Source organism: Parambassis ranga, chromosome 1, assembly GCF_900634625.1.
Source record: "Parambassis ranga chromosome 1, fParRan2.1, whole genome shotgun sequence".
Lineage (NCBI taxonomy): Eukaryota > Metazoa > Chordata > Actinopteri > Ambassidae > Parambassis > Parambassis ranga.
The window spans coordinates 10902959-10930901 of record NC_041022.1 but is presented as its reverse complement, the minus strand read 5'-3'; the positions used below and the strand labels follow the sequence as shown (position 1 = coordinate 10930901).

Here is a 27943-nt window from a genome sequence, read left to right as displayed (position 1 = left end):
TTTTGTAATGACAGCACAGGCTTTGGTATGGTTCGATATATTTTGCTTTAATGACTGAAATATGTAGCTTGAAATAGACGTAAAAAAAGAAATGCAAGGTTAGGAAAACACTTAAAGTAGACTATCTGAACACAAAAAGCAACAAAGTATTAGTTTCTGTTTGTAACAAGACTTAAGACACATTGGCTTCCTGGTTGATGAGGGCATTGAGGTCCATCTTTGTCTTATCAAGAGCTGCAGTCTTTGCTCTCCGTGATGGACGCACCACAGGTACATTTTCTCCGTCACTGCAGCAAAGACCAGACATACAGCAACCATATCAGACAAGATATATAGTGTTGGTAAAAATGTAAAAAAGCCAATGTGTTTTTAGTCCAAATAAATAACTCACCTCTCCTCTGACGACTCTGCCCTCCTGCTTGGCTTTCGGCCCCCTTTGGCTGTGCAGACTTTCCTTTGACCTGTGCAGACAAATGCTCGGGTTACCTCCCAGTGCTGAGTCGACTTCTTCACTCAGGTAACACAAGCTCTAAAAATAGTGCTATGAAATCCTGCAGTTTTACATGAGTACACAAAGCATTTTTTACCTCTTTTAGGTCGCTTTGCAGACTTTGATGGATCGTCTGTTGCAGCCTCTGTCAAATGCAAAGATAATTTGTTTCTGCATTCTTGACAAACACAAAATAGGACTGAGCAACACTCTGAGCTACATACTGGCAATAGGACTTGTGTATGATTAATAAAAGTGTACATCTGGTTACACAAGCAGAATGCAACATTTGCTGCAGATGCTCACTGTGATATCATATGGCTATTTGTGTCTATTTAAAGCTGTTTGTATTCATACCATCTGCATTGACATCCAGGGGTTGTAGAGCACTGGCACTCATGAGCTCAGCCTGTTCTTTCGCATCCACTAGCTGATGTATCATCTTCTCCAGAGCACGGAGACAGACACGATCCTTCACCACCTGAAGAAAGGGGAGGGAAATTACTGGATTTTTTTGAAACGGATATACACCACTAATTTGTGTGGCTGTAGGTATAGCAGTGGCTGCTATTTGGCTGAGTCACCACTGCAGTCCAGGCTAAAAGTTCTATATATCATTGTGCACTCTGCGTATTTGAAGCATGGACTAGCCAAACAACACCTGCAGCTGTCCACGATCTGTGCATGCAAAGGAAAATATCCCTACTTTACAGCTCTGCTTCATGACTGTATTCTCTGTGTGTATTTACCTCTGCAAGCTGTTGCAGCAGAGTCTGCAGGTCCTTTCTGACCGTCTCATCTCTGCTGAGCTCAAGGTTGCTAAGAGTCTTTGCATAGAGGCGCACCTCAGGGGCTGTGGGGTCTTTTAGCATCTCACCACATATACGCACTGCCAAGTAGTCATGAACACACACCTCCTGAAAATAAATAAGCACACACAAGTGATCAGAATAATTCAGTTTTAGTCTCACTCAACAAATTATACCTTTTGGATTATTCCCAAATAACTTCTTTTACTTAAGGTGCAGTACTCAATTGAACACATGTAATGACATATGCATATCTGAGAAGAAGGTAATAAGAAAAGCTCAGTGCGCAAATTAAAACACAACTAATAAACAAAATTCTCTAAGGAGATCATCTCAATTTCCTGGCTTAAAGATGTTACAGCTCACATTATTCACAGTGGATTTTCTTACCTCTGTGTTTGCTGAAGGTTTAATAAGTATACTTGTGCGAGTCAGCTCAACAAGCAGTTCCACGACATTATTAATATCCACCTCAGCTAGTGGAGAGGTGGCAGGGGCATTCATCAGAGTCCGAATAGTAGGCAGGAAACTCTCCTCTACAACCTCTTGGTGAACTCTAAAACACAGCAGGACAAACTTTGTATTAGATTTATCACCTATTCTGCTACTCATACTTAAACATACGCAATCAATTTGACCAAAGACTCAGCCTGTGCATGAGTGACCTGCTTTCACGGGCGTAGAGCTGGAAAAAGATGCCAAGGCAGTGCCGCAGTCGGGTGTCATCCTCTGTGACAGGATTGTACCACAGCAGCACCAGACGTGAGAGCATCTTAGCACTGGAGATTCGCCCAGAGTACATAAGTTTAGCCAGACCCTCCGCTGTCTCTGTCCGCAGGTCAGACACCTAAGAAAGTCAGACAGTCAGAATTTCTTAAAAACCGAAACATATACTCTATCCGAGAGAAGAAAATATTTGGACCTTACCTCACTGTCCAGAAACTCAGAGAGCATTACAAGTATACTCTGTGCAGTGTCTTCTGGTACATCTGCCTTCTCCTCTGTCGGAGCTGTTGCTTCGTCTTCCAGCTTATCTGGAGACTGGGAAGGCAGGGCCGGCAGAGTGCCAGCTGATTCAGACAGCAGCTGGAAGCCGAACAGCAGCAGCAGGTCAATGATGGCCCGCAGAGCACTGATACGGATCTTTACCTCATCCAGCTGGGCAATCTGGAAACACACACAGAGCAATTTAAATACTTACATTCATAAGTCGTGTGCTTTTATCTCAGTGGACGAAAACTATAAACAAAATTCCAGCAAATACAAATTAATGTTCTTTCTTGGGTAAAATGTACACACTTCTACAAGTATACATCAACATAATTTTTAGGTATACAAAACACATCTGTTACTTACCTGTAACAGCAGGACCAAGTGGGTCTTGGCCAGATCCTTGCTATGCAGAGTACATGTTCCCAGACACACCACAGCCATGTTACGAACAGCAGGATGGGCATTGGCTATGCTGGGCAGGATCTAAAGGATGGAGAGAAGTAGTTATATTACTGTTATTATTGGCTCTATTTATCTTTACCAATAAAAATATTAAATGTAACTAATAAGTTGGACTGTAAAGCCCATTTCCTGCATGCAGACACTCATGAGAAAATTATCTATAGTATATTGTTGATTTTTGATGTGAAAATGGGGTATTTTATGGATACTAAGATAGCCTGAAATTAAACCCACTCTAATTATTTAATCCACAGTGGTTCTTGATTGTTACACTACAAAGTCAGCAGAATCTGTTAATTTATGCATGTGTGGTAAAATTAGTCAAAGTGTCATTGAAGTGTGTTTTTACCAGTGAGGACATTAATGCACTTGTGGTTGGACCAATACGAGTCTTGATGTTCATCTGTTTCAGCAGTTCAGCACACATTGTCAGACACCTCAGAAGAGTCTCTGGGTCATTCTAAAAAACAAAAACCACCTCCATTTAATTTGAGAGTGACATTTCTTTTTACAAAAATAAACTAAACACATCTACAGAGGTGGTGCTTCCTGTGTCTTTGAGTACCTTCTCAGTGCGGACCTCCTTGTCAGCTGCTTGGTTGCTCTCTGCAATTTCCTGAATGATCTGATTCCTGTGGTTCTCTAGCTCTGTGATGGAGTCCTTCAGTTCTGCTGCACGGTTGAACTCCTGGGCAGCAATGCAGTCCTCCAGAGTTTGTTTAGCTTCCATGATACGTACCTTCACTTCTGCAAGCTGGATGGGAGGAGGGAAGAAAAGAGATATAAACAAAAGAGTCAATCCTTAGCTGAAGCACACTCCAGAGGATTGCTGACTGTTGAGACAGTAGGAGGGAAAAACAACAACAGCTGAGGCTCTGGGCCAGGTTACAGCCCACTGGAGGCTGCTTACTTAAAATGAAAAGATGGGTGAGACCAGATGCACACAGGGGAAGAAAGCTAAACACCTGGCTTTCTTATATTAGATATTTTGCATCCAGTATACTGCAGCTTTATATGCCACACTGAAAGGTGCAAGAAATGGTTAACGATCATGACTGGGACAACACTGTGGTGCATTTTCTTACAGGTCTACCAAATAAGAAAAAAGGGGGGATAATGAACCAGGATACACCAAGCAAAGATGAGTTTGCTGTGCATGATCTGTACCTTCCACCCCACTAGTTAATATCTCTCCAAATATAACCCATCTGCCAGCTGGAGGCAGGGCAGGATGAATAGAAAAACAGGAAGAGACAACAGGGAATGTGAATAGTGCACAAAAGAGATCACAGATTGGAAAAGAATACTATACATTTTGATCTCAGTAAAATGTTAAGCTACAGTATATTAAACTGAATACGTTCTCATCCATTTTCTTGTCATTTAAACTTCACAATAAATGGTGTTTTTGTTTATCCATAACCTAGAAGAGTCAATAGTAGCCAAACGATGACTACTGCTCGATGCTTGTTACTGGCAGATTGTTCGCCCACCTGGACCTGCTGCCGGCGGCTCTCATTCTCATCCACTGGCTGATTAGCCTCCATGATGGGCTCCCTCACATCTGAGATGATTTCTGCCACCTGTGTAACACAAAGTACGCTCATTTAAACATCAGTCTCAGTGGTAATGATACCACCACTCAACGGGTTTGCGAGGAAAGGAAAATGTTCTGACATCTGGAAATACAGATATAATTACATCCTGCCTGATTAGTCTATTAGTTAAAATTATGAGTAGAAAAACTTCTTATAGGTAGGAAAACTGGATAAAATGCAACTTACAGTTTGGATGCGGCGATTGTCATCAGGGATGAGGGTGAGGAGCTTTTCAGTAAGCAAGAAGATGAGGGAGGAAGGTGTCTCTGGAAGAGCCAATAAGTCCTGCAGAACAGCCACAACACACTTCCTACAAACACACAAATGTATAATTTTACATACCAAAACATTAGCATCAACAGCTCCAACATGAATGCATGAATTGCATAATAATCTGATAATAATCTTCTTACCTGCCACCCTCCTCATTGGTGTCCAAACAAGCAATGAGATGTATGAGCTGTTGCGAGATGAACTCTCTTGTCATCACCAGCTCCAGCTGGTTATAGTCAGCCCTCTGCTCCTCTGACAATACAGGTACTGCCTTCAGATATCTACAAAAGTCAAACAACAGCTTTCAGAGCATACTCAAGATTTAAAAAAAAAAAATGAAGCTACTTGCTGAATGCCAGTAGAATCAAATTACAAGCTCCTCTCAGGCACCCACGTCATACAGGAGAGAATATACAACACTTCCATGTGCAACACTCAAGATGGTGTAGCTATGCACCATCAGTGTCAGCAAGCTGATGCCACCCACAGCAATGTAAGCCAACAGCGGTCCACACAATGATTTATACTGCAGCGATCTTAGCAAAAAGTGTTCTGTTCATTCCATCAAATATATTTACAGAACATTTCACACTATAACAGCATCACACATGTTAGACACATTAGGCAGGTAATAAACAAGAGTGTAGATGAGTCATGAGAAGTATATGGTTGTGGAAAGCAATCTGATCTATATGCAAGAAGTCAGAGTAAAATTATAACTAACTACGGTAATTGAGGGTAATCTGGTAAAAGAAAATATTAATGACAATAACTAATTATAACACCAACATTTTGAAATAACTTTGCTAATAGAAGATATCAAAACAACTCTGAGAAACATAAATTAAACAAACATAATTTAACATACTGTAAGTAATTAGTTAGCCACACTTTTAAAGCAGTTTTATAGGCTGCGGTTTAGCCACTCAGTTACATACAGAAAGAAGTCCTCTGTCAATGGACATGTCTTCAGATACCTACAGTTACAACATATACATTCATTTAAAAAATAAGCCTTGTACAATTTATTCACAGTCAATATTGTTGGCTGGTCGAGAAATGATCCAACAGTGATAAAATATACAGATAACAGCTAGAATTCTACTGAGTGTAATCCAGTCTTTTTTTCTTACCCGCAGAGGTAGTTGGCATAAGTGGAAGCATCTGGTAATACTTGGTCCAGCATTTCATCACCATCATCACCTTTACCCTTGATGAACTCACACATAGCTCTCCAGTAAAGCACATTTTCACAGGTCAGAGAGTCCACTGGGATCAGTTTCCTATTAGAACACACAGTCAAGGTGTGACTTCAGATAATTCAGTAACAAATTTTTAGAGAAAAGTGCAAGAGTTTACCTATTGTCAAGCTCTATTCTGTTCTGCAGCAGTTCTTCAGTAGGTTTGCATCTGAAAATGGCTTTCAGAGTATTCAAAGCTGTTTCTGCGCAATTCTCTACATCCAGCCGATGGAGCAGCTCAATGACGTTACCATCCAAACGAAGCAGCCAGGCTGGTAACAGATGGCTGTAAACCACCTCCTTTACCGCTTCTACAAAAAAACCCCACAATATTGACATATTGATCCAAATCGATTTGATTTAGCACCTTTTACAATCAACATTGTCTCTAGGTGCTTCACAGAAACCCAGAGCCTGAACTCCCAAGCAGACAGTGGCAAGGAAAAACTCTTTCAATAAGAAGAAAACTTGAGCAGGACCCAGCCAAGCACAACAAAATTTAGAGCAATACTTAAGGAATCACTTTTACCTGAGGTGTCATGGAGACCCTGTTGAAGTAGGTTAACTCTCTGTGCAATAGTGAGAGCTTTAATGTGAACCTTATCAGCCAGAACCTTTAACAGAAAACAGAGGTATTAGAGCAAACCTCACTTTATTTTTGTGCATGTGTGTGTGATTTGAATACCTGGTACACTAACTTGCGGACATTCTCTTTAATGTCCTGACTACGTTTCAGTACTTTGGGGAGAGTCCGAGGGGACATTGCGATGCAGGACAGAACAGCACGTCGCACCTCAGCATTTGTATCATTTTCCAGAATCAACATATAGGCTGAAAAGAGGAGAGACACTGAGTATTAGACAGTCAGAGAAAAGGAGAGGAACCATGACAATGAGAATTATACAAAACAAAACCAGGAGTAAAACTATGCCCTTAAGCCAAATGATGTCTTAGCACAAACATTAGAAAATATTTGGGTTTAAACACACTCATTTTGGGTTGTCAGTACTTTATGGAAACAAACCATTGATAGTGGGGCAGTCTGGATCACTTGGTTGTTGAAGGCGAGTCATGGCCAAAGCAGCCTGAATCCTCACATTAGGAAACTTGTCAGTAACACGGATAAGCATAGCTTGATGGATACGATCAAAGAGGTCATCATCAATCTGGGCATTCTCTGCCATGCTACCCAGCAACTTGTTGATCAGTTGGCACACTCGGAAACGTACCGCATGGCTATTGGCTTTATGAGACTAAGATGTTGGGGAAGAGAAAAGAAGACAGGCAAAGGCGGGATTAATGCCAAGTGAAATTCTATCAGTCAAGGCAAAAAAAGATATGAATACAAAAACGAAACACAACTGGGACAGATTAAGAGGTTACACTTCAATCAGCATCTCTGTGATAGTTTTCTCCTAACCTTGCTGCACATTAACATCACTGATCAGTTGTTATAGTGTGTCTCTTTAACCACTTCAGAGTTTTTTTTATGCATACATTTATGTAATGCAATTTCCCCATTGTTAGCCTACTAAAGGTATTCCTATCTTAATCTTAATAATGTATAATAATATCATAACATCAATACCTCCAACAGGAAGTTGAAGATAAAACTCAGAAATGGATGATCTTCAGGTTCTTCCTCCTCCTCCATCTCCTGCTGTGGTTCCTCCTCTTCAGGTTTAGATGCAGACTGGAAACTTGCAGCAAACCTTGCCACAAACTCAATGACGTTTTCAACTGCAGGTTCCCGTTTGTATACAATCATAGCATACTTCAGGTAGTGGACGAACTCCTCATGGAACAGTGTCTTATCCTCAAGCTGAGAGAAGGAGGTAGAGGATAAGGAAAGGAGGTAGAGGATGAGCTCAGGAGAAAAAGACAGACGAAGATTCTTTTTTCAATTTGTAAAACACAAACACGGGTCTTAATAAATACATAAATATTAACATTCCGTTTTTAGATTGAAAGCATCTACAAAAGACCGAAAACATACTGAGATACATTCTTAGTATGGTAAGTAACTGCGTCACGTTATCAATACTCTCAGACCGTACCTTGTCGTATCGGCTCTTCAGGCTCGCCACCAGCTTTGCTTTGTTATTGTGGCCCTTCTGACTGCGTTGAAACGCCTCCTTTATGTCCATTTCGTTGTCTGCTGTCATTTTCCTTCACGGAGGGGAAAAAACAAACAAGCACAAAACAATTCAAAAAGCTTCAGCAGCGTGCTAGCCGTATCTTTACAAGCTAACACTAACGGCAGCAGCCTGTTTGTCTCCTGTGTGTCATTAGCTAACCAAATCCCACCTCGAGCCAACTCCCAATGAAACAAGAGCAGGAAAACAATGCGACGTAGTCGTACAGACAAAGCTCTATAACAACACTTTGCATACCATTTTATTTATTTGTAAAAAGAAAAGTCTCGTTTTTGGATATAAACGATAGTTTTAAAAACGTAGCCTACCTTGTTGTCAGTTTTCTTTTTGCAAAAATACCGCCTGTTTTTAAATTCTATGCCGCGCATTCTCGCGAGATGTGCAATGCGTAATCTTGGTTCTACGTCATTACGTACAAAGGGGAACAGGTCACTGTGTTTTGGCGAGTCAATAAAAATCGAAGGTTGTAAAGCTGAAACCACAACTCATTAAATTACTCAAGAAATGGAGGATTAAACAATATATGTTTTACATTAGATTATTTTACCTTTTTAAAAATAAACAATTTTTTTATTTCTGATATTAGTTGTAGCAATGAAAAATAGAAAAAAAGAACTTTAAAAAGTTCTTTTAGCCTACCTTCTTTAATCCAATGTTCATTAATATTATGATATTTAATTATTTATTTATCATAACAATACTAACATAGCTAATAATACGGTCTCGTATCATACCAAACATTAAGTTAATTGCCTGTGCGGAGAAATTCAGGGCAAAGTACGATGTAATAGGGATTTTTAACAGAGCAGCGGTGGTTTCTGTCTAGTTTAAATAATGTTCGATATTCTTTAATTAGATAAATGCTTTGTGAATTATCAATTAAAATATCTGAAAAATATTTGAAAAAAGTTTATCTTTTGTTTGTGCCACAGTGTTGGTGTTGTGATGGGGGATGGGGGATGTGATGGTGTTGTATTGCTCCGGCGCGGCCTCGCGGTAGCAGCCAGCCAGAGAAGCTCCGCACACCGCGGGTGTATTAAGTTGTTTTTGTAACTTGATACCTCTGGCACAAGAATTTCCTTCGGGATTAATAAAGTTTTATCTTATCTTATCTTATCTTATGTCCAGGGTCACAGCTTGGATGAAGAGAAAACCACCTGCTTCACTGTGTTCCTCTTTTTGAGGTATTTATTTCTGGAAATCAATTTAATATAGAAGGTAGCCAGTCAGTCAGGCTGTTTGGTTTAGAACTATGTGCAGGTAAACAAAGGGATTATAACAGAGGTGTATTGTTTTATAAAATATTAATCCTGCAGAGGGACAAAAAGTCCTTCCATCAAAGCATTGATTCTGTGTCAAAAACCCAGAAGATAGCCGATGCTGTACTTGCTCTTAAAGAGATGCAGCCTCTTTAGAATGTAAATGCACCCATTTGCTTATTTGGAGGGGGAAAATACATATCATTATGACAGTTCATCTATCTATCTATCTATCTATCTATCTATCTATCTATCTATCTATCTATCTATCTATCTATCTATCTATCTATCTATCTATCTATCTATCTATCTATCCTCAGCTACCTGCGGAAAGTGCCCCCCTCGTTGTTCCATTTACGGTATCTGTCTATAGAGTAAAATCACACGACTGGACCCCAGAGACCCCCCCCCCCCCCTTCCTCCCACCCACCGCACGGTGATCGGCATTGATACAGCAGCGCCGGTAGGGGCGGGGCAGCACTGCAGCAGTGCGCCTCTCTCGAGCTGTCTCCGGTAATGTTCCAAAGGATACACACGCCCCTCTCCGCCCCTGCCGCGAGACAGGTGGTTGGACGGTATGCCTTCATCCTCGAGCGCTCCCCATTAGAATAAGAGAAGAAGAAAAAAATCTGTTGACAGCAGGAAGGGGTCGGTTGGCGCGAGCGCGTCCCCGATGGACTTCCAGCGTGTGACCTCCGCGATCACCGGGCGGACAGCAGGACAGGGGGGCAACAACCGGAACGCACGAGGAGAGCCCCGCCGATCTACTACCGAATGTTTTGCAGCGATTTCCTCGAGATGTCGTTCACGGGAGAGCTGCTACCGACAGAGGAATGAGATGCACGGGTAAAAAAAAGTTGACACGATTTTGGTGGGATTTTTCATCTGAGAGGCGGCAGGAGCATTTCTGACTATCCTCCGGTCTGGGAAGTTGCCTCTGGAGGAGGGGGAGGTTTCATTATGGCTTCAGGCGCCGGTAAGGCTGCTCAGCCCCCCGGGCCGGGCTCCGCCGTTAACGGGACTGCGGCAGAGTTTCCCAACATCGAGCAGGAGCTGTACGACTACCAGATGCACAGCAAGATGTGCAAGAAGATCGCCCAGCTCACCAAGGTAAGACCTGCCGGTGACACCGAGAGAGAGAGAGAGGCGCTGTCAGGCTGACTGGATGATCTGATGGCTGCCATCACACCAGATCATCCTGTGATACAGTGATAGGCACTGTTCTACAGCCAAGATGCAAATGATCATGAAAATCAATCTGGAATCTAATGTAAGTTTCAAAAAATGCTTATCGATGAATACACTCATCATCTGCTGTGATAATGACTAAAAAACTTGGATCACGTTCATTCTTCAGTCTTCGTGACTGACAGTAATCTGACAATAAATCACTCAAAGCTTCATGCTCAGCAGCAGCCAAGCAGCAATTAAGACTGATGTAATGATCACTTGATGTATGGATTATCTTGATAAAGCATTGATCTATAATGTGTAGAAAATAACAGAACGTATTGTGCTACAGATCAAACATGATTCTTCTTTGTCTGATCAAAGAGAGAAAATGTATCCAGAAATATCAAATAACATTGACATGAAACACAAACAGTCAGGTAAATGAGAAATCAGGTAGTCAGTCTGACTCTATAGGATGTTTTGATCATGCCGTGTTCATGCACAGTGTGCAGGCAGGGCTGCAGCAGCAGCAGCTGTGTCTGCTGGGCTTCTTGTACAGTGAGCTCTGCTATGTGGGGGATTCTCCCACTCTGGGCTTCTACAATAATGCTTACAGAGGCAGGGTATGACCCATGGCTTGTTGAGCAATGACAATTACTGATGACTATGCTCTTCCCATCTTTCCCTATGGGTACAGTTCTGTGTAGCTTATGGGTGTGTGTTCAAGAATACATATAGTGCAATACATTTGTGTGTGGAAAAATGCACCCCATATCTAACTAACAGACACACAGAAGGATGACACAGATGAGCGGTCAGCACTTGTGTCTGTGCTTGTTAGGGTAAATAGCCAGCCCTGGCCTTCTATCTCTCATGCCCCTCAGAATCCTGGACTTGTTTCCTCTCTGTCTTGAAACTTTATGCACGCCATGCCAGCCTTCTTTAGCTCTTTGATGACCGCGGAAAATAAATCCTAAACCCAGAGCACCGCTGAAATATAAGAATCATCAAATCCGATATTTGGTGTAAGCGTTTCCTCAGAGCTTTGGGATGCTGGGCATGTGACACATGGTTTATTTGAGTGTTTTGGGGGTGGAGTGAGGAGAGGAAGTGGGAAATGGGTCAGCTGTAGTAACCTTATATATTTATTAACCCATATTCTCTGTGCATGAACATGGAGGCACACACACACATGCCATTGCACTCAACACACCTCCTTATGTCTTCCACTCACCCATCCTCTTTTATGCTTGACTTACGCAACACCCTCACCCCCACCCCCCCATCCCTCTTCATCCACCTCCCTCTCTGAATCTGAGAGTGGTCTGCCCTGGCTGAATGGGTGCTGCTAAAGATAAACCAGTCGCACGTCGGAGTGTGTTTACATGGCAGAACAAGCCAATGGGAAGAAGAGTGCTGACCATGTCAGGCCAGCTGTTGTGAGTGTTCATATAAGCTTGTGCGTGAACGGACACACACCCCCACATCATGCATACAGAGAGGAGAGTAAGTCTCTTTACATGACTCACAGGGATCAACAGTAGCATATCAAAGTGTGTCCTTATGTGCACACATACACCCACAATATTGACTGCTAGCTCTGATTCTATAGCGTACACTGTCACTGCGTTCCCTCCTTTGTAATCCAGCTCACCCCATACCCTCTGTGATATGTGTGGAGGTATGTGTGTGTGTGTGTGTGTGGGAGAAGGGGGGGTCGATGTAAGAAAAGCATGCTTGCTTGTCTCTTTGCTTAACCTCTCCTTTGTGCAACCAGTCAGTCTACATCTCGCTTCGGCTTCAACGGCCTTGTCTCAACTCTCCTTTACACTGTAGACAGAATATTAATTTCATGCTTTGCTGACTATGAAGTTATCATCAATAAGCACAGGCAGTGGCTCGCACGGATACATGAATTACACTATCGACTGGCAGGATCAATAAGAGGATCTAGAGTCAGGATTTACAGCAAGGGGCCACTCTCAGACCAAGCTGCCAAGTGACTTCTGATTTACATCCAGAAAGCTAAATCCAAGTTTAAAAACTGCCTGTCATCACACTGAAATTTTTAGTAAAGCATTACACACATTACAAACAGTGTTACTACTTTTACACTGACATTATCATTTGAGAAGTGGCTGTTATAGATCCTTGTAAGTGAAGATTTAAACGGTAAATGCTGAAGGTTAGCCCAGCACACAAACAGAAGAGACAGTGAATGGATTCAGGTTATTAGAAGGTATCTATAAACCTGCTTCTAAGAAGCCGGAATGTTTCTTGAAAGAAGTTTCTCTGCTCCTCTAAGCATCTTTATCCATTTTCAGTGGAACAGAGACGCAAAAAAAAACATTAAATATTACCACAGACAGGAAAAATAAAGGGGAGATCAGATTTGAAAACCTAAATTGGAGTGGGACAGATTTACAACCCTTAAGATTTATACCATGTGGACATATTTCTGGCCATATGGCACAGGCTGTGTTTTTGGTCTGGGGCGTTTTTTTAGTGTCAGTTGGGGACAGACTATTATAATTCTTGCTAAAGAAATGATCTTCTGAATTTGGAGTGTTAGAACTTCACTGGCTTTGGAAGGAAATGCATTGTAGAATGCAAGCCAGGTTGCATCACCCAACATCATAGGCTGACCTCACCTCACTAATGTGTCTGTAGCTGAATGTGTGAAAATCTCAGGCCGTTTCTGCAGCGCATTATTGACCTCAGTACAAAGTGTAATGTTCGGGTCTATACTTTGTGGTTAACAGGTTTTAAAGGAACCTTTTGTTGAATTTTCCTTTCCTTTCTATTCTTCTGCTGTATACCCGTTGTTGCTCTCAGTTTCAAAGCAGCCAAAGAGGACAGCCAAGAACTGCACCCACACACACACCAGAGCCTGCCCTCGTTTCAGAGTCCCCTTCATTCCTCTGAGTCACGAGTCACAGTTTGTGAGCCAAAGTTCGGGGACCATGACATGATTAAAGCCTGTGTGTGATGATATCAGAACTATTAGATAATTGGACTTTGATAATGTTGCAGCCATGTTAAATGTATGTGCAGTGTGTGGTCCCAACACACACACACACACGCACACACACACACAGGGAATGTCCGGCAGTGCTGTACCAGCTGTGTGCTGCAGACAGCGAGGCGTCTGTGTAAAATATGAGCCCATGTGTCTCTTGCATACACCCATGTGGGTGCACACACACAAACACACACACACCTCTGCTAGTGGGTAAGTGAGATGTCAGGGTCACCAGAAGAAGATGATGACATGGTGTAGAGGGTGAATAGTGGAGTAAAACAGACCATATTTCATATGTTAGTCATATTCTATATGTGGAGGTGGAAGGCTGACGGCAGACAGCAGGATTCAGTGTTCTGTAGGCACACACGGTTCTCCATGTAATGTTAGTGCTGTGTTTGTTATTGTGTTTCCGCATCAGGATCTCTTTAATATTTGTAATCGTAAAGCTGCCAGCTCAAAAATATGTCTGTTTGTGGATCATTGTCAGTGTTGGCTGCTGTTGTGAGTCATCTGAATCCAGCAGGATGTAACCAGGTCTTCTCAAATCAATTTTTAACAAGGCGAACTCAGCCAAGCCACATTAAACTCAACAATAGTCATCATAAAACTGTGAATTAAGTAAAATTAAATTAAATCATCTTTACATTTTAAATAAAGACCCGTATTTGCAGTTTTATGTCTTTCTAATTAAAGAAGGATCGCCTGAGATCTCTAAATGTCATGCTAAACTCATCAATATCCAGCTGTGAATTACTCTGATTCTGTTTACAGTGTGTGTCTGTCTGGACTCAGAACATGTGAGGAATTTGAAGGATATAAAGTGGATATAAAGTTGATTATTTTTCATTACATTATTATAGCACAGCTAAAGTTGAGCTTTGACCTTGTAGACATAAAACATTGTCAGTAGTAGTGGTCTGCAAACATTTACTGTAGTTTATTTACTTAATTTTATCTTAGTTTTTATCTTATTGCATGTTAATTATTATATGTTCTTTGTATGCACCAATCACTAAGGCAAATTCCTAGTAATGTGAACCCCCTTCACTTACATGGCAATAAACATGATTCTGATTCTGATTCTGATTCTGATTTGGCGAGAATGCCATATAAAATCACCCAAGCTCCTCTAAAACACATGTAACTAAAACCTATGCTGTGATTGGCACCATACATATGTACGCATTTATGCAAATGTACAAAAATAAAAATAAAACTGTATTTCTAGAAGAGGCAGCACAGTTGTTAAATCTTTCCCTGTCTGTCACTGGCTCTCCAGGTGATTTATTCCCTGAACATGAAGAATGAGGAGCAGGAGGCGGCCCTGCAGGCCTTGAGCCATGCCCACCATGACGAGCTGCACCGCATCCTGATGGAGACATGCCACGAAGGGGAGGGCTCGGCTTTAAGGACACGCCTCCTCGAAATGCAAGAGTCCCTTGATGAGCAACAGAGAGTTGGAGCCCAGGTGTGTGTAGATGCACTTTCACCCTTCTGATGTCATATTGTTGTAATTTAATATTTACTAAACAAATTAAACCTGCCTCTAATGCTACATCCTACAATGATCAACCTTTTTACCCCATATTCTGTTACTTTAGGCTAAAACTTAGTAATTTATATACTGTGCATTACAATTAAACATCTGTATGAATCATAAGTGCCCACATGACCTTCTCATGAGGAAAAAATGCATCTCAGCAACAACAGACATAAAAAAATGTAGCTTAAAGTTTTATCATGAAATGTTTGGCTTTGCTCATGGGACTGTCTGGCACCAGCTTCCAGACTATGTTTGTCTGTTTAGATTGTCTTCATTTGCCATAGAAACACAGCAGAGATGACAACTACTTTTTAATAACAGAAAAACAGGATTGTCTGACTGGGCTTTCATGTGTGTTTCATAATAATAGTGAGATAATTTAGTGCCTAATAAAACATTTACATTTATTTACATTCCTATTGCATCTCATTGCTGGTTGCCACCTGCTGTAAAAGGATAAAGGAAAAACGGTTGCAGCAATTAGCCAGCTATAGCACAATTTGTGGTTATTATTATCCATTATTGAAATACAATACTTGCAAGTTAAACTTCAGCCTCTATAACACAGGCTGTGAACATCACTGCTTTGTGCACAAGGCATTTCATTGCACCTCTGGGCTATCAGCGGAGTTCAGTCACAGCAGAGATTGACAACAGTGTGACAGAGCGGACTAGAAAAATGGACAAGAACCTGATGCAATGGCGCATGTTTGAAAAACACACAGAGGCATCAGCCTTTTATGTCTTTTAGAAACGTCATATTTTCTTTTTAACTACACACATATTTGAGTAAACAAAAAAAGGAAATGAAAACTGTACTGTCAGTGCAACTCACTGCACATCCAGCTGGCTAATAAATCCGGGTTAGTTTTGAAGAATCAGCCAGAAAAAGAAAGCTGTCTGATCTCAGCAGGGCAGGCTGGTAATGGTGTGTTTTGCCACATGCTGAGCTTTGTCTGAATGTCACAACATTGTAGCTAAATAGTCACATTTATTGCCTTTTTCAGATGTACAGTGTACACACTGTCCGCACTGATCCCTCCAGTGGTCTGCACTGTTTCTAGTAGACATAAACAAATGGTACAGTATAGGTGTTGCAATGAGGTGGAATCACAGGAATATGTGAACAACATGTCTGAAAGTTTTTGAGTAAATTGAACTGCAGTGTGTGTTAGTACTAACAGTGTAACTTCTCCCTTGTGCTTTTAGGTGCAGGCAGACTTTGAATGCTTCCGCATCCACGTGGAGGAGAGGGAGCGCGAAACCGAAGCAGAGCTGAGAAAAGAGTTTGAGGAAAAGCTTAAGGCTGCAGAGGAGGAGCTCCAGGAGACCAAAGACCAGATCAGTGCTGGCCAGGAAGAGAGCCTAAGACTGAGCAAAGAACTGGAGAAGGCCAAGGAGCAGATCCAGGAGCTGGATGTTAAATGTGAGGAGCTCCAGAAAGCAGTTGAGGACGAGAAGAAGAATGAGGAAGACAGACAAAAAGAAAGTGAAGATAAAAAGAAAGAGCAGGAAGACAGGCAGATAGAGCAGCGTGAGGTCCAGGAAAGAGTAGAGGCCTTGTTAGAGGAGCTAAAGACTGTGAAGGAGGAGAGAGATCAGGCAGAGGAGGAGAAGAGGCGAGCTGTGAAAGAAGAACGAGAACAGTGGGAGCAGAAGGTGAATGATCTGAATGAGGAGAAAGAGGAGATGAGGAAGAAGATAGAGGCAGAGTGGAGAGAGGAGCGCCAGAAGTGGGAGGAAAGGGAGGAAGAGGAGAAGAAAGGAATGCACAGTGCTCTGCGAGAACGAGTGAAGAGGGCTGAAGCTGAGGTGGAAAGTCACCTGGAGAGGATGGCAGAGAGCAAGAGGAACACTGTCAAACTGCAAGAGCGAATACAGGTACACACATATATACATGTACTCATCCTAAAACTAGAGTCCAGTGCTGTGAAATAGGAGGTGAAGGGAAATTGAAATGTTGCTGCTTCCTGTCTCTGATGCACCCAGTTAATGATTGTGCTGATGGGAAAGAAGAGAGTGAGTTAGAAACAGGAGCGGGAGGAGGACAAGGGGGGTGTCTTGCTTGTCTAACCACAGGCTGCCCTCCCTGAGTGCTATTCCCACTGCCAACTATCTGCTAATGAGTAGTTTGAGCAGGATAGATTCGCTGCACCACCGCCATTACCACCTCACGCATGAGCATTAAGAAACCCTACAAGAGCTGGCACAGAGCTGACATAAGCCTGTACAGCAGACCAATAAAGGCTCACAGCTGGGCCAGATAGCACATTTCATCCCTCAGTTTTTTTTCCTCCCCTGTTTTTCTCTCTTGTGTTCTTTCTCCCTCTCCTCCTCCTCATCTGTGTCAAATTTGCTGTCGGCCTCTCTCTCTTCCTCATCTTTTTTTCCCTCTATTCCCCTGTGCCTACAATACTCCTCATGCAAAACTCCCTCCTACCCCTCATACCTCCAACTCCAGGACCTGGAGGAGGAGTTGGAGCTGGATCGAAGGTGTGTGTCAGAGGCTGAGGGTATGGCCAAGCGAGCAGAGGAGGAGCTGGCGGTTGCTAAAGAGAGGTTGCTACTGCAGGAAGATGAGCTGCAGAGCAGAGCAGGTAGTCTGTGCATGTCTGTCCACCTGTCTCCTTGTTTGCTGATCTCAGTGCATTTCCTTATTCACCCAGGCTAAGCATTAGTTGTGTTTTTGTCTGATGCAATTATAATATATACAGAAAATGCAACAAAGGCACATTATTTATCCTCAATGAAGGCAAGCAGTTCCATCAAAGTGTCATCATACACAGTCAGCAAAAAAGCACAAGAATAAATTTAGTTTCTGGCCCTTACGCCATCTGTATTGGTCTAATGACAGTCCATTCTGCTTCTAATTATACATAATTGATCAATGATCATATGTTCTGTGTGTGTGTGTTTTTAGAAGAGCTGCTGAATCGTAGAGGCTGTGATGTGTGTGTGTGTACTGAAGTGGAGGAGCTGAAAAGCCAAGTGAGCCGACTGCATAGCAAAAACAGAGAGCTGGAGCTCCAGAGCAGCGGACGGAACAGTGACCACGCCCGGCAAATACGACAGGTAACACACACACGCAGAGATAATGATATGGATGCCATGCATTTAAAAAACAAATCCATTTTGTATGTGTGTTGACAGCATGCTGAAGCCCTGTCCAGTCTGCGTTCAGAGATGGTGAGAGCCCAGACGGAGGAGCTTCGCCGCATCCAAAAGCACGCAGATGATGAAAGGGACAAACTGCAGCAAGAAATCGAAAAAGAAAGAGAAAGCCTGCAGAGAGAGAGGGAGCAAGAGAAGGATCAGTGTGAGAAGGACAGAAACAGAGTGCGCAGAGAAAGAGATGAGGAGAAGGAAGCGATGCTTAAAGAGGTGGAGGAGGTTAAAGAGTCTCTGAGGAGAGAAAAAGAGGAAGAGGTGGACCGGCTGCGCAAAGAGCTGGAAGTCGAGCGGGTTCGTGCTCGTGCCCACTTGGACAAGAGCATCGAACAGGTTGAGGCAGAGAGAGCCAACGTGCAGCAGAAGCTGGAAGAGGAGAAAAAAAGGCTGGTGGAAAAGGCCGAGGAGGACAGGAAGCGGCTGAAGGAGCAGGTGCGGAAGGCGATAGAGGAGGTGATGAGGAGACACGCAGCTGAGTTAAACAGCGTCCAAGAAGCTCTGAGCTCAGAGAAGAAGACCAACCAGGAGGTCAGCATTTCCATCTAACCTGTAGACCTTCTACTAGCATAAACATACAAGGCGCACATTTGTAGCAGTTGTCTAGTTTTAGCATTGTAATTGTTGAGGGTGGACAGATGATGTAAGAGGACAGGCTCGGTAGTAAAAGAGGACACAGCTTCTCCATTATGTGCAGTTTTATCAGAACTTTAAAAATAGCCTGCTGTGGAAGATGAAAATATGGGCCTAATTATTTTAGTCCCAGCTTCAGTCTGACTTGTGGATGCAGCTATTTTGGATATGGGGACAAACTGCTACGAGTAATAACTTTCCCTTTCATCCTCACACACAGCTGCAGCAGCAGAGCTTTCTTGGTGTGTGTTCTTCCAGACACCAGTTAATTAGCCTAAACGATGTCTACTGAATCCTGATAAAGATTTTTAATGTAAAAATTAAGAAATCAAAAAAACATAAAGGTTAACGGTGATGTTTCTTCAGGGTGTTGGACATATATGTCCATGTCTCAGCAGGGGTCAAAGCCAACATGTACTTTATTGCAAACAAGCCAGATTATTGCAAGATTTCAAACTCAAATCCTTAACTACAGATTGTACCAGACTTAACTCCAGCATCCTGTCAGAAGCAACCAGCAGCCAGATGTAACAATAACAGGTTAAAGTTAACTATTAATAGACAATGGCAGATGTCCCGTCCTTTTCAAATCGACTTTCCAGATGATTCTGCGTAATAAACTGTATTAGCTGGTGCTGGACCTAAAATCACATCTACCAACAAAAGACAGCCATGAGGCTGGAAGCCAACGCCGGCTCCGTGTCAGCAAGTCAGCAGTGGCAAGAAGTTAACCAAAGTTTTCCCTTCAATTTAAGAGAAGACCTGGATGACTGATAATCTTCAATAACAAGATATATAACTGTTAGAATATTTAAATATTAAGGAAATGTCTAATTAAGACAAATCAGCATCAATATTTTGGTGGGTATAGGTGGGATGTCGCCTGCAGATTGGGCTCTAAGAATGTGATTAATGGATACTTTTGCCCGCAGTGTAAATGAGGGCATAAAAAGCGATTTTATCACATAATCGCCAAAGTCTCCTTATAATGTGCCCTTTATTATGACTGATTATCAATTAGGCTTAGTAATCAGAAGATGGCAGCATGGTTGTATTAAGTGGTAGAAAGAATAAAATTTACTAATTGGATGAATCTTCTTGGAAGGTGTGCATGCGGTTGGATGAGGAGAGGAGAGCTGCCGAGGAGCTCCGCAGCGGGCTGGAGATGGAACGAGACGAGCTGAGGACAAAACTGACAGACGCCACTAGCGAGGTTGGAAGCAGAACATGTATATATTAAAGCTGAAGACAGGTTAGTTGTGACACCTGTAATTCTTGTTCTCAGATGTGCAGGCTGGAGTCAGTGATCCAACAGAGGGACAAGAAAGAAAAGGTGACCTCTGAAGCTGCACCCTCATGTGGACTGCAGTGCTCCCGTCTGGAGGAAGACCTTCAGCAGGCTCGGACTCGACTGGCTCGGGTTCAAGAGGAGGCTGAGAGGCAGCGAGACAGACAACAGAGAGAGATAGCGTCCCTGAGAGCTGACAAGCATCGGCTGGAGGAGAAAGTCTTGGAACAGAGCCGACTGAACACAGAGAGGAATCTTCTAGAGCAGAGCCAGCGGCACACAGAGGACCGGATCAGGTAGTGGCATAAACACGGACCTGCCAAACCTGCTTAGGCTTACATTACAAAATCTTGACTCCTCTTGTAATCTCCCACTGCCCAAATTTTTAACTGATCACTGGGGAAGATCAAAGTTAGGAAGGAAATCATTTAAAATTTGGCTCGGCCATCTCATTCCTCTTTGAATGAATGAGCTTTATTGAAGTGAAATGTGTTTTAGTAAGAAATTAGGCAATACAACTGATATGTGAGCTATGTAAGTGTCAGTACACTAATGAAGCTAAAATATAATTCAAATGAGCACTGGAAATTGAGTCAGCCTTGTCTCACAGCCATACAGTATTTAGCAGGATACCTTTAATCAAACATTTAAAACAGACCCTTTTATTTTAACCCTATGGACCCTGTCTGTCAGTCCTGTCTCACTTGAAGTCACTGTGAGCTGTGGAAACAGTATAGTTATGTACAAATGCATCTATAAAGCGTTGAACTATAAAAACAAATATATATTTTTATGTACCCACATTACTAGTAAAAAACAAATCCGATTTTTAACCATTTGTATTTTTACAACTGCTACAAAGTCTCCTCTGCACATTAACTGTAGAAAGCCTGGACTTTTCAGAAGATGAAAGTCTAACAGTATTTTTTAGTTTTTGGCTGTGAATCCTTTGATTTTGGTAAAAATTTGAATGAATGGGTTAACTAATGTAAAATTTTAGTTTATATGGAGTTTCCTGCCTAGTAATAGTATGCTATGGTTAAGAATTGTGAGAAATAATAACGTCATTGCTATACGTGCCCAAGTTTAAAAAATAGTTCTCATAAAATGAGATAAAAGCACAAGGAAGCAGGACAGTATATAATGATTACACAGCAGAGCACAGAGAATAGAAATAAATAGAAGTTGTGCATGTAGGTTAACTCTGTCTCACTCCTCATTCTGATGCATGCCTTCAGGGCAGAGTGTGAGGATCGTCTCAGAGCGGAGTTCAGGATAGAGATGAACGCTGCTGTTGCTGAGAGTGAACAGAGGTGGCAATGCCGAGAACAGGAGATGCAGACCCACATATCCGAGCTGCAGGGTCAACTGACGGAGCTGCAGTCACAGGTGAGCACACTTCACAAACTGAATTATAGACAACATAGAGTCTCCTTGTTATTAAGCGACTTTTTAATATGCTTGAAAGAGGGTATCTATTTCTGCACAGTAACAGCATCATTGCTGCTGACACACTTTCTTCTTTTAGCAAAGACTGGGTAATTTATGACACATAGAAGAGTAGAAAGTATAATCACAGCCTTAAGGGTTCATTTTTTTTAACATTGTACAAAAAAATGGCGTGTTACTCCCAGTCACCCTGCTACACAGTTAAAAAAATCCATCATTAAGGCTGTCATCAGAGATGAATCTTTATCCTCAATTGCTTTCCAAACAAACACACTGTAAGACATTGAGATCACTTTCTTAGCTGTGATAAGTACATCTCAGCCCCTAAAAACTATCTCTGGAGGACCTCTGTCAGGTCAGAGAAAACCATCCCTGTGATGCCTCCAGAGAGTGCTGGGTTTTTGCCTAGAGTTTTACTGTGTTACAGAAAGGCTGCATTCCAAACTGGGAGTTTGAAAGATATGTGTGTGTTTATGAAGCAGAAAGAGCCTAATAAAAAACACTATTAAGCTGTATCTGACTGACTGGTCTTTTAATTAGCTTGTATTGTTTTATTATTTAAGCAATATGCTGCAAACTCATCTTCTCAGGATTATGCTGATCTTAAAATCTGTTGATCTCCATTTCTCAATTATCACAGTTAGACAAAAAGACGGCGGAACAAGCAGATGATTGCCATGGTAACCCTGAAATTGACAAGCTGAGAAAGGAGGTCCAAGACACCAAGGAGATAAACAAGAAGCTCAGGGATCTGCTGCAGGTACACACACACAGTTTTAAAAATCATATTTGCCCACTTTCATAGATTTTCTCTGTGATGAATAATTTAGCAGCTTTGATGAAAGCATTGCAGTGAAGAGGCAACATTAATGTATGCTCTGTTCTCAAAAAGCAGGATTTTGTGAGCTTAAAGAATACAACTAAGATAGAAATAAATATAATGAAATGTGTGCTAATGTGTTGGAGGAGCCCCAAACCCAGTCTTTAGCTGAGGAGAGACACAGTCACGCCACGGCGCTGCAGGCATTAGAGAGAAAGGCAAAAGAAGATCTGCTGTCTGAGAGGAACAGACTCCAGACAATGCACCACCTGGATCTGGGTAAGACACACACATACAAACGCACACATAATAAACATGAGCATTAGCATAAGCACACACGAGTGGTACCGCTGTCTGTGTGACACATGCACAGAGTATGAGAGCAAAAAAAAAAAATTAGCAAATGCACACACAAACACGCTCACACACTCAGCGATATACACATTGAGATTATAAATTCAACAGTGAAGTTGCTATTGCCATGGATACACTTCACCATGGCAACAGCAGAAGGGTACCTGTAACAGGGGGTGCAAATTGATTTTGTTTTCTGTATGTGGTTTTGTGTGTGATATCAGATAAGCAGCGGGCAGAGTTGACCCAGCAGCACACAGAGTGGAGCAGACAGATGACCCAGAGGCACATGCAGCAGATCGAAGACCTGCAGGCTCAACTGCAGGCACACACACAAATGATGGCTCTGCAACAAGTAACATAAACACACTTTCTCTTTTATCTGCCTGTTATGACCTGACCCACACATTTTTTAATTGATATCCTGAATAATAAAATCATCCATGGCTGTGGGATTATTCCCTCACTGTACCTTATGTAGCTGGACTAATAATCCTTTTGAATCTTGACCTTGAAGCACACACAGTGTATCCATGTTACACCACTGTATCTGCTTTTGTGTGTATGAAGGACCTAAAGCAGCAGAACCAATATCAGGTGTTTGAGCGACAGCTGGATGAGAGTCGCTGTGCCATGATGGAGCTGCAGAGAGAAAACACACAACTGAAGAAGCAATTAAAGGAAAGGTATGGCCAATAAACCTGCCTTATTTTTACATTAACAACATGATGAATGGCTGCAAGTGTCAATTATTTTCAGGATTGATTTACCTGCCTACAGTTTTGGTTGATAAATATCAGAAAGTAATTAAAAAACAGTTTTCTAGAGCTCAAGGGAAAGTATTGAAATTCATATTTAATATTTTATCTGGTCCCAACATGGAGGACAACGAAGCCCATAACACACTTGCTCTCTCTCATTACAAAGGTTACGTGCGTTCATCCTTCCAGCTCTAATAGGCAGCACTCCAACATCATTCGGTCAGCTTGAGTTTAAAGGGACTGGAGTATAAGACATTGGAGGCTTTTTTTTCGGCTGTGTTGTATAACCCATATTTCTGCTAATTTTGGAATAAAGAGGGACAAGAAAAGCTGGTAATAGAAGTTGTTGCTTTTAAATGAATCATCAGTAGACAATACTGTGTCGTACTGATTGTCTTTGTGTTTCCCAGGTCAGTGCAAAAGAAATCTGAAGCCGAAGAGAAGGAAGAGGAAAGTACAGAAATAAAGAATAAGAGAGACGCACAACTGGAAGAAGAAGCACAACGTCTGAAGGAGGAGGTGGAGAAGCTGAGGGTGGAAATGGAGAAACTCGAGGAGTCACAGAAACACTGGGAGGAAAGGAAAGACGAGGACGTAAAAGAAGAGGAGCTGGATGATGAGAAGAGGAAGGAGCGGGAGGAGGAAAAGAGGAGGGAAGAACTGGAGGAGATCAAGAAGGAGCACAAGAAAGAGATGCAGAGTCTGGTCTCTGAATACAGCAGTGCCCAGAGTCACCTGCAGGCTCGGATAGTGGCTTTGGAGAATGAGTGAGTAGAGACATGTGGAAATAAATAATTAAAACTGAAACAAAAAAAACTGTGTGCGAACATCAGGATAGGTATGTGAGAAAAGGTGTGTGTTTTTGGGATATGATTTAACTGCAGATTGCGTGAGCGGGAGGAGCGGTGCCGGAGGAGGGAGCCTCGATGTGACGACCTGCAGCTGGGGAGGCTTCAGGAGCGACTGACAGAGAGAGACCAGCTCATTAAACGACTGGTGGTGAGAAAATACACACACACACACACACACACACCTCTGACACCTCTATACTGACTCACGACTAACATCACAGCTGGAAATGTTTTGTATTTGTGTCACAGATCCCATAAAATCAGCAAGGAATAGAGCAGCCTGGGGTTGTTTGATGGTTTTGTTAAATTCTCGGACTGTCCCTGACACATGTGCAAAAGCAGCCTATACAAAACTGAAGCATCATTTATGAAAAAAAGAATTAGTTGTGATGTAAAGTTTTAGCTAAAGGTGGTTATTTCTAAACTATTACTTTGGAAATTATCCAATCCTTAAGCAAAGGTTAGACTTGAGATAAAACCCTGGTCATATCCTTAATGCTGTGGTTATGTATGTGATGATGGAGGGTGATGACATTTGGCTATAATTACCAATTGCACTTTATCCTGCTTTGTACATGGCTATATGCAGAGGAAACCGGCATGAAAATCTATCCATCATCTGAACCCTCTTTGTCCTGCAGTGCAGGGTCACGGGGGGCTGGAGCCTATCCCAGCTATATATGGGTGAGAGGTGGGGTAACACCCTGGACAGATCACCAGTCCATCACAGGGCATTTGCTCAAAATATTTATTTAAAATGCAATGAAATGTATACATAGTAACAGACTTCAGAAATAACCAATCAAAGAATGACTGAAAAATAATAAGAGTCCAACTCACTGTGGTGCCAGTCATTGGCTCTATAGTAAGATGGATGATTGCACTTGTAGGTGTCCTGTAGAGCAGCTCTGACCATCCCTGATCCAATAAAGGTTGTGACCTTGTTTGTTCAATGTACTGTATTCCTCCGATCAGGCTGTACAAACAATCACAGCAGTAACACACATCATGTTCGTCATCATGTCACTTGCTAGTCAGCTGTGTCACTTGTACACTATACAAATTATATTACTCTGAAGACTCCCTCACATGACACCCAGACAAGTCTCATTGGACTTCATTAAATCATTTGTAGTCACATAAGCTCAGGAGAAAATTGCATTTTCTTTTTAAAGTGACCTCTGACAAGAGTGCTGTGTCGACCATCTGTGTTGCATGAGGCAGCATAGCAAACAAGTACACCCTCCAGACACACAACAGCAACCACAACGAAAGCATCAACTGTGAATAAGGCCAATGAAAGTCCTTCCTCATCCTCCTTCCCTCTAGGAAGAGAGGCATCAGCTGCAGCTCCACCCTCCTGTTGCCGGGGACAACAGCAGCCTCAGGCTCCGTGACAGCAAGTCCCGCCCTGGGAGCGTCACGCCAACCATGAGGGTGAGTTTGTCTGTTTGCCTCATGCACACAGCGTGTTTATCAAAAAGAGCCCGCTTCCAGCCAGAAGGGCTCACTGGGCCAAAGCCAACTTTTTGTTTCTGTGGCACGAGGCGGTAAAATGTACAAGCTCGCCCACTCAACAGATCCGACAGTCAGTTGTGGGCCTCCGTTTGTGTAATGACTACTTCACATTGTTTTTATTTACATTTAAAGACAGAAGATTTTTTTAAGAATGAGATGTGTAGCATAGACGTAATTCAAAATAGTTTTTTGTGTTGGCCCATGTAAAACTTTTGGTCCAATGCACAGACTGTAATGTCTTTGCATTCAACACATCTGGCAATACAAGACGAAGCAGAAGCAGAATAAATAGGGACTATATTCAGCTGCAGATTTATATGTTTTGTTTGATAGTACTGGCCATTTTTAGAGTGGATCTCAAGAGTTTTGGGCATACTGCTTCTAACAAAAGACAAGTCAGTGAGGTCAGCAGGCAAGGCGACGACTTCTGTTTTCTTGTGATGCAAAAGAAGGGATGGACTCTCTGGAAACAAAGGTCACAGGTAACAGGGTCCACTGTGGATTTTTTTAGGACAGCATACAGGAAAAACTAGAACAATGCCCCAGATCATTGGTCCACAGTGTCAGTGTTCAGTGGTTGCCATTTTGTCAGTGGTGATGATGTCCGCCCTACTTTAGGCCATCACTCACTGTAAGTGTTAACAGCACTAGGGTATTATGTGGCTGTCCTGCCTGTGCTCATTATATTAAAGGGAGCCTGTGTGCCCACATAAAAACTCAGCTACCTGTGTGTGTTCTCCTGACAGAGGAAGCGCGCGGAGTCACCTCCTCGTGTCACCAGCATCCCAAGTGCCGGCGGTACCTTTGACAAGAGCATCTTCCTTCCCCACTCCTCTTCGTCGTCTTCCTCCTCCTCCTCCATCCAGCACCACTCCTCCTCAACCCTTCCCCACCAGTCCACCTCTCACCCTCAGATCTCACCCCACTACTCCACCTCCTCTCTTCCACACAAGCACACCTTGCTCTCCCTCAGCCAACATTCCTCCCCGTCCCTCCCTCGCTCCACTAGATCCCGGACTTCCTGCATCCCTCCTACCCCAGCGCCCACAGCTCCTCTCCCTGTCTGCCCCTCACCTCAGACAGGCATCCGGTATGTTTCCCCTTCCTGCCAGGAGCCACATGTATACCTGCAGGCCCAGTCAATCAGGTATGAATACATTTTGGATTTTAAGATGCTACAAAGGTGATGTTTCACCAAACCAAAGTCACCTGAAGCCAAAAATATGTCAACAAATTACAAAGAAGCACAAACCAGACAAATCTAGGACAAGATTAAAAATAGACTGCAGTTTTATAAATGGAAATGTTTTTCCTTTGAGCCAATGTTGGTCTAATAGATGTGCTTCAACCTCTGCATTATTTATCAGTTGTTACTACACAAGTCAATGTGTTTCTTGTGTGTTGTAGGGGCCCATACCTGGAGCAGAGGGGCACAGAAGGGCTGAAGCAGGAGTGGTTCACCAAATACTTCTCCTTCTAAGCACAAAAACATGAACAAACACACACACACACACAGCAGCTGCAAGTACATCTCATATACAGTTCATTGCTTCTTATACACATTGGTTTGCTTCCCACACACACACAAAAACACACATACACACAACATTTACAACATATGGGCTCATCACCAGCAAGGCCATCTCAGACATTGCCTCAAAGCTCTACCAAAAAGTGCTTCTCAAACACATGCCTGACCTCTTCTCAGAACATAGGCCTGCCGGATCTTGTTTGTATAGTTTTGGAATGTCTCCATAATTTTTTTTTTTGGTTTGTTTTTTGAAAGGCAGTCTTCCTTTTGTAATTCAATCGCATCAATTATTCTAGGCAAATGTACATTTATTAAAACTGACATCAAAATGTCTCTCCAAGTGTACGAAGGCATTCAACATATTCAACCAAGATCCACTTCAAAATGGACACACATGACTCACCATACCAAAATGAAGCTTGTTTCAATGCAAAAATGTATGATAATCTTACTGAACAAATTGAATAAAATATTTTGTTTTTGTAAGCACTTCATCTGCGTGTCCTGGTGTAACTGAAACCTAAGACAAGCTTTCTCCGAGTCTTTTTGTG

At 42.3% G+C, this 27943-nt stretch overlaps 2 protein-coding genes across 3 annotated transcripts; one reads left to right on the top strand and one right to left on the bottom strand.

Moving 5' to 3' along the window:
• Positions 1 to 26: 26 nt before the first annotated feature.
• On the bottom strand, positions 27 to 8401 carry ncapg (non-SMC condensin I complex, subunit G). The gene is made up of 22 exons (XM_028405213.1): positions 8331 to 8401; positions 7924 to 8035; positions 7455 to 7688; positions 6891 to 7119; positions 6552 to 6697; positions 6396 to 6480; positions 5985 to 6177; positions 5759 to 5908; positions 4766 to 4906; positions 4539 to 4662; positions 4248 to 4337; positions 3320 to 3508; positions 3104 to 3214; positions 2656 to 2775; positions 2227 to 2466; positions 1965 to 2146; positions 1690 to 1855; positions 1240 to 1407; positions 848 to 971; positions 588 to 635; positions 392 to 461; positions 27 to 287 (listed from the first exon to the last, which is right to left on the bottom strand). The coding sequence occupies exons 2-22, from the start codon at positions 8029 to 8031 to the stop codon at positions 173 to 175; spliced, it is 3033 nt and encodes a 1010-aa protein (XP_028261014.1). The 5' UTR covers positions 8032 to 8035; positions 8331 to 8401; the 3' UTR covers positions 27 to 172.
• Positions 8402 to 9755: 1354 nt separating this feature from the next.
• On the top strand, positions 9756 to 27886 carry fam184b (family with sequence similarity 184 member B). 2 transcript variants are annotated; one of them, XM_028416082.1, is made up of 18 exons: positions 9756 to 10391; positions 14759 to 14947; positions 16232 to 16903; positions 17484 to 17619; positions 17943 to 18094; positions 18173 to 18718; positions 19926 to 20033; positions 20106 to 20404; positions 21347 to 21497; positions 22198 to 22317; positions 22524 to 22656; positions 22956 to 23086; positions 23302 to 23417; positions 23903 to 24259; positions 24365 to 24491; positions 25673 to 25780; positions 26608 to 27008; positions 27269 to 27886. In XM_028416082.1, the coding sequence occupies exons 1-18, from the start codon at positions 10242 to 10244 to the stop codon at positions 27339 to 27341; spliced, it is 3969 nt and encodes a 1322-aa protein (XP_028271883.1). In that variant the 5' UTR covers positions 9756 to 10241; the 3' UTR covers positions 27342 to 27886. The 2 variants fall into 2 exon arrangements, with proteins under 2 accessions (XP_028271883.1, XP_028271892.1); XM_028416091.1 differs by having other exon boundaries at positions 10242 to 10391; positions 24377 to 24491.
• The last annotated feature ends 57 nt before the right edge of the window (positions 27887 to 27943 follow it).

What these genes read in the sequence shown, in the direction of transcription:
- ncapg (XM_028405213.1), bottom strand. Translation starts at nt 8,031, where the DNA reads ATGACAGCAGACAACGAAATGGACATAAAGGAGGCGTTTCAACGCAGT. An exon ending in TCTTCAACTTCCTGTTGGAG is followed by an intron (nt 7,120 to 7,454) that starts GTATTGATGTTA and finishes CCAACATCTTAG; the next exon opens with TCTCATAAAGCCAATAGCCA. An exon ending in CCTGGATGTCAATGCAGATG is followed by an intron (nt 636 to 847) that starts GTATGAATACAA and finishes TGCATTTGACAG; the next exon opens with AGGCTGCAACAGACGATCCA.
- fam184b (XM_028416082.1), top strand. Translation starts at nt 10,242, where the DNA reads ATGGCTTCAGGCGCCGGTAAGGCTGCTCAGCCCCCCGGGCCGGGCTCC. An exon ending in AGATCGCCCAGCTCACCAAG is followed by an intron (nt 10,392 to 14,758) that starts GTAAGACCTGCC and finishes CTGGCTCTCCAG; the next exon opens with GTGATTTATTCCCTGAACAT. An exon ending in AACTGCAAGAGCGAATACAG is followed by an intron (nt 16,904 to 17,483) that starts GTACACACATAT and finishes CTCCAACTCCAG; the next exon opens with GACCTGGAGGAGGAGTTGGA.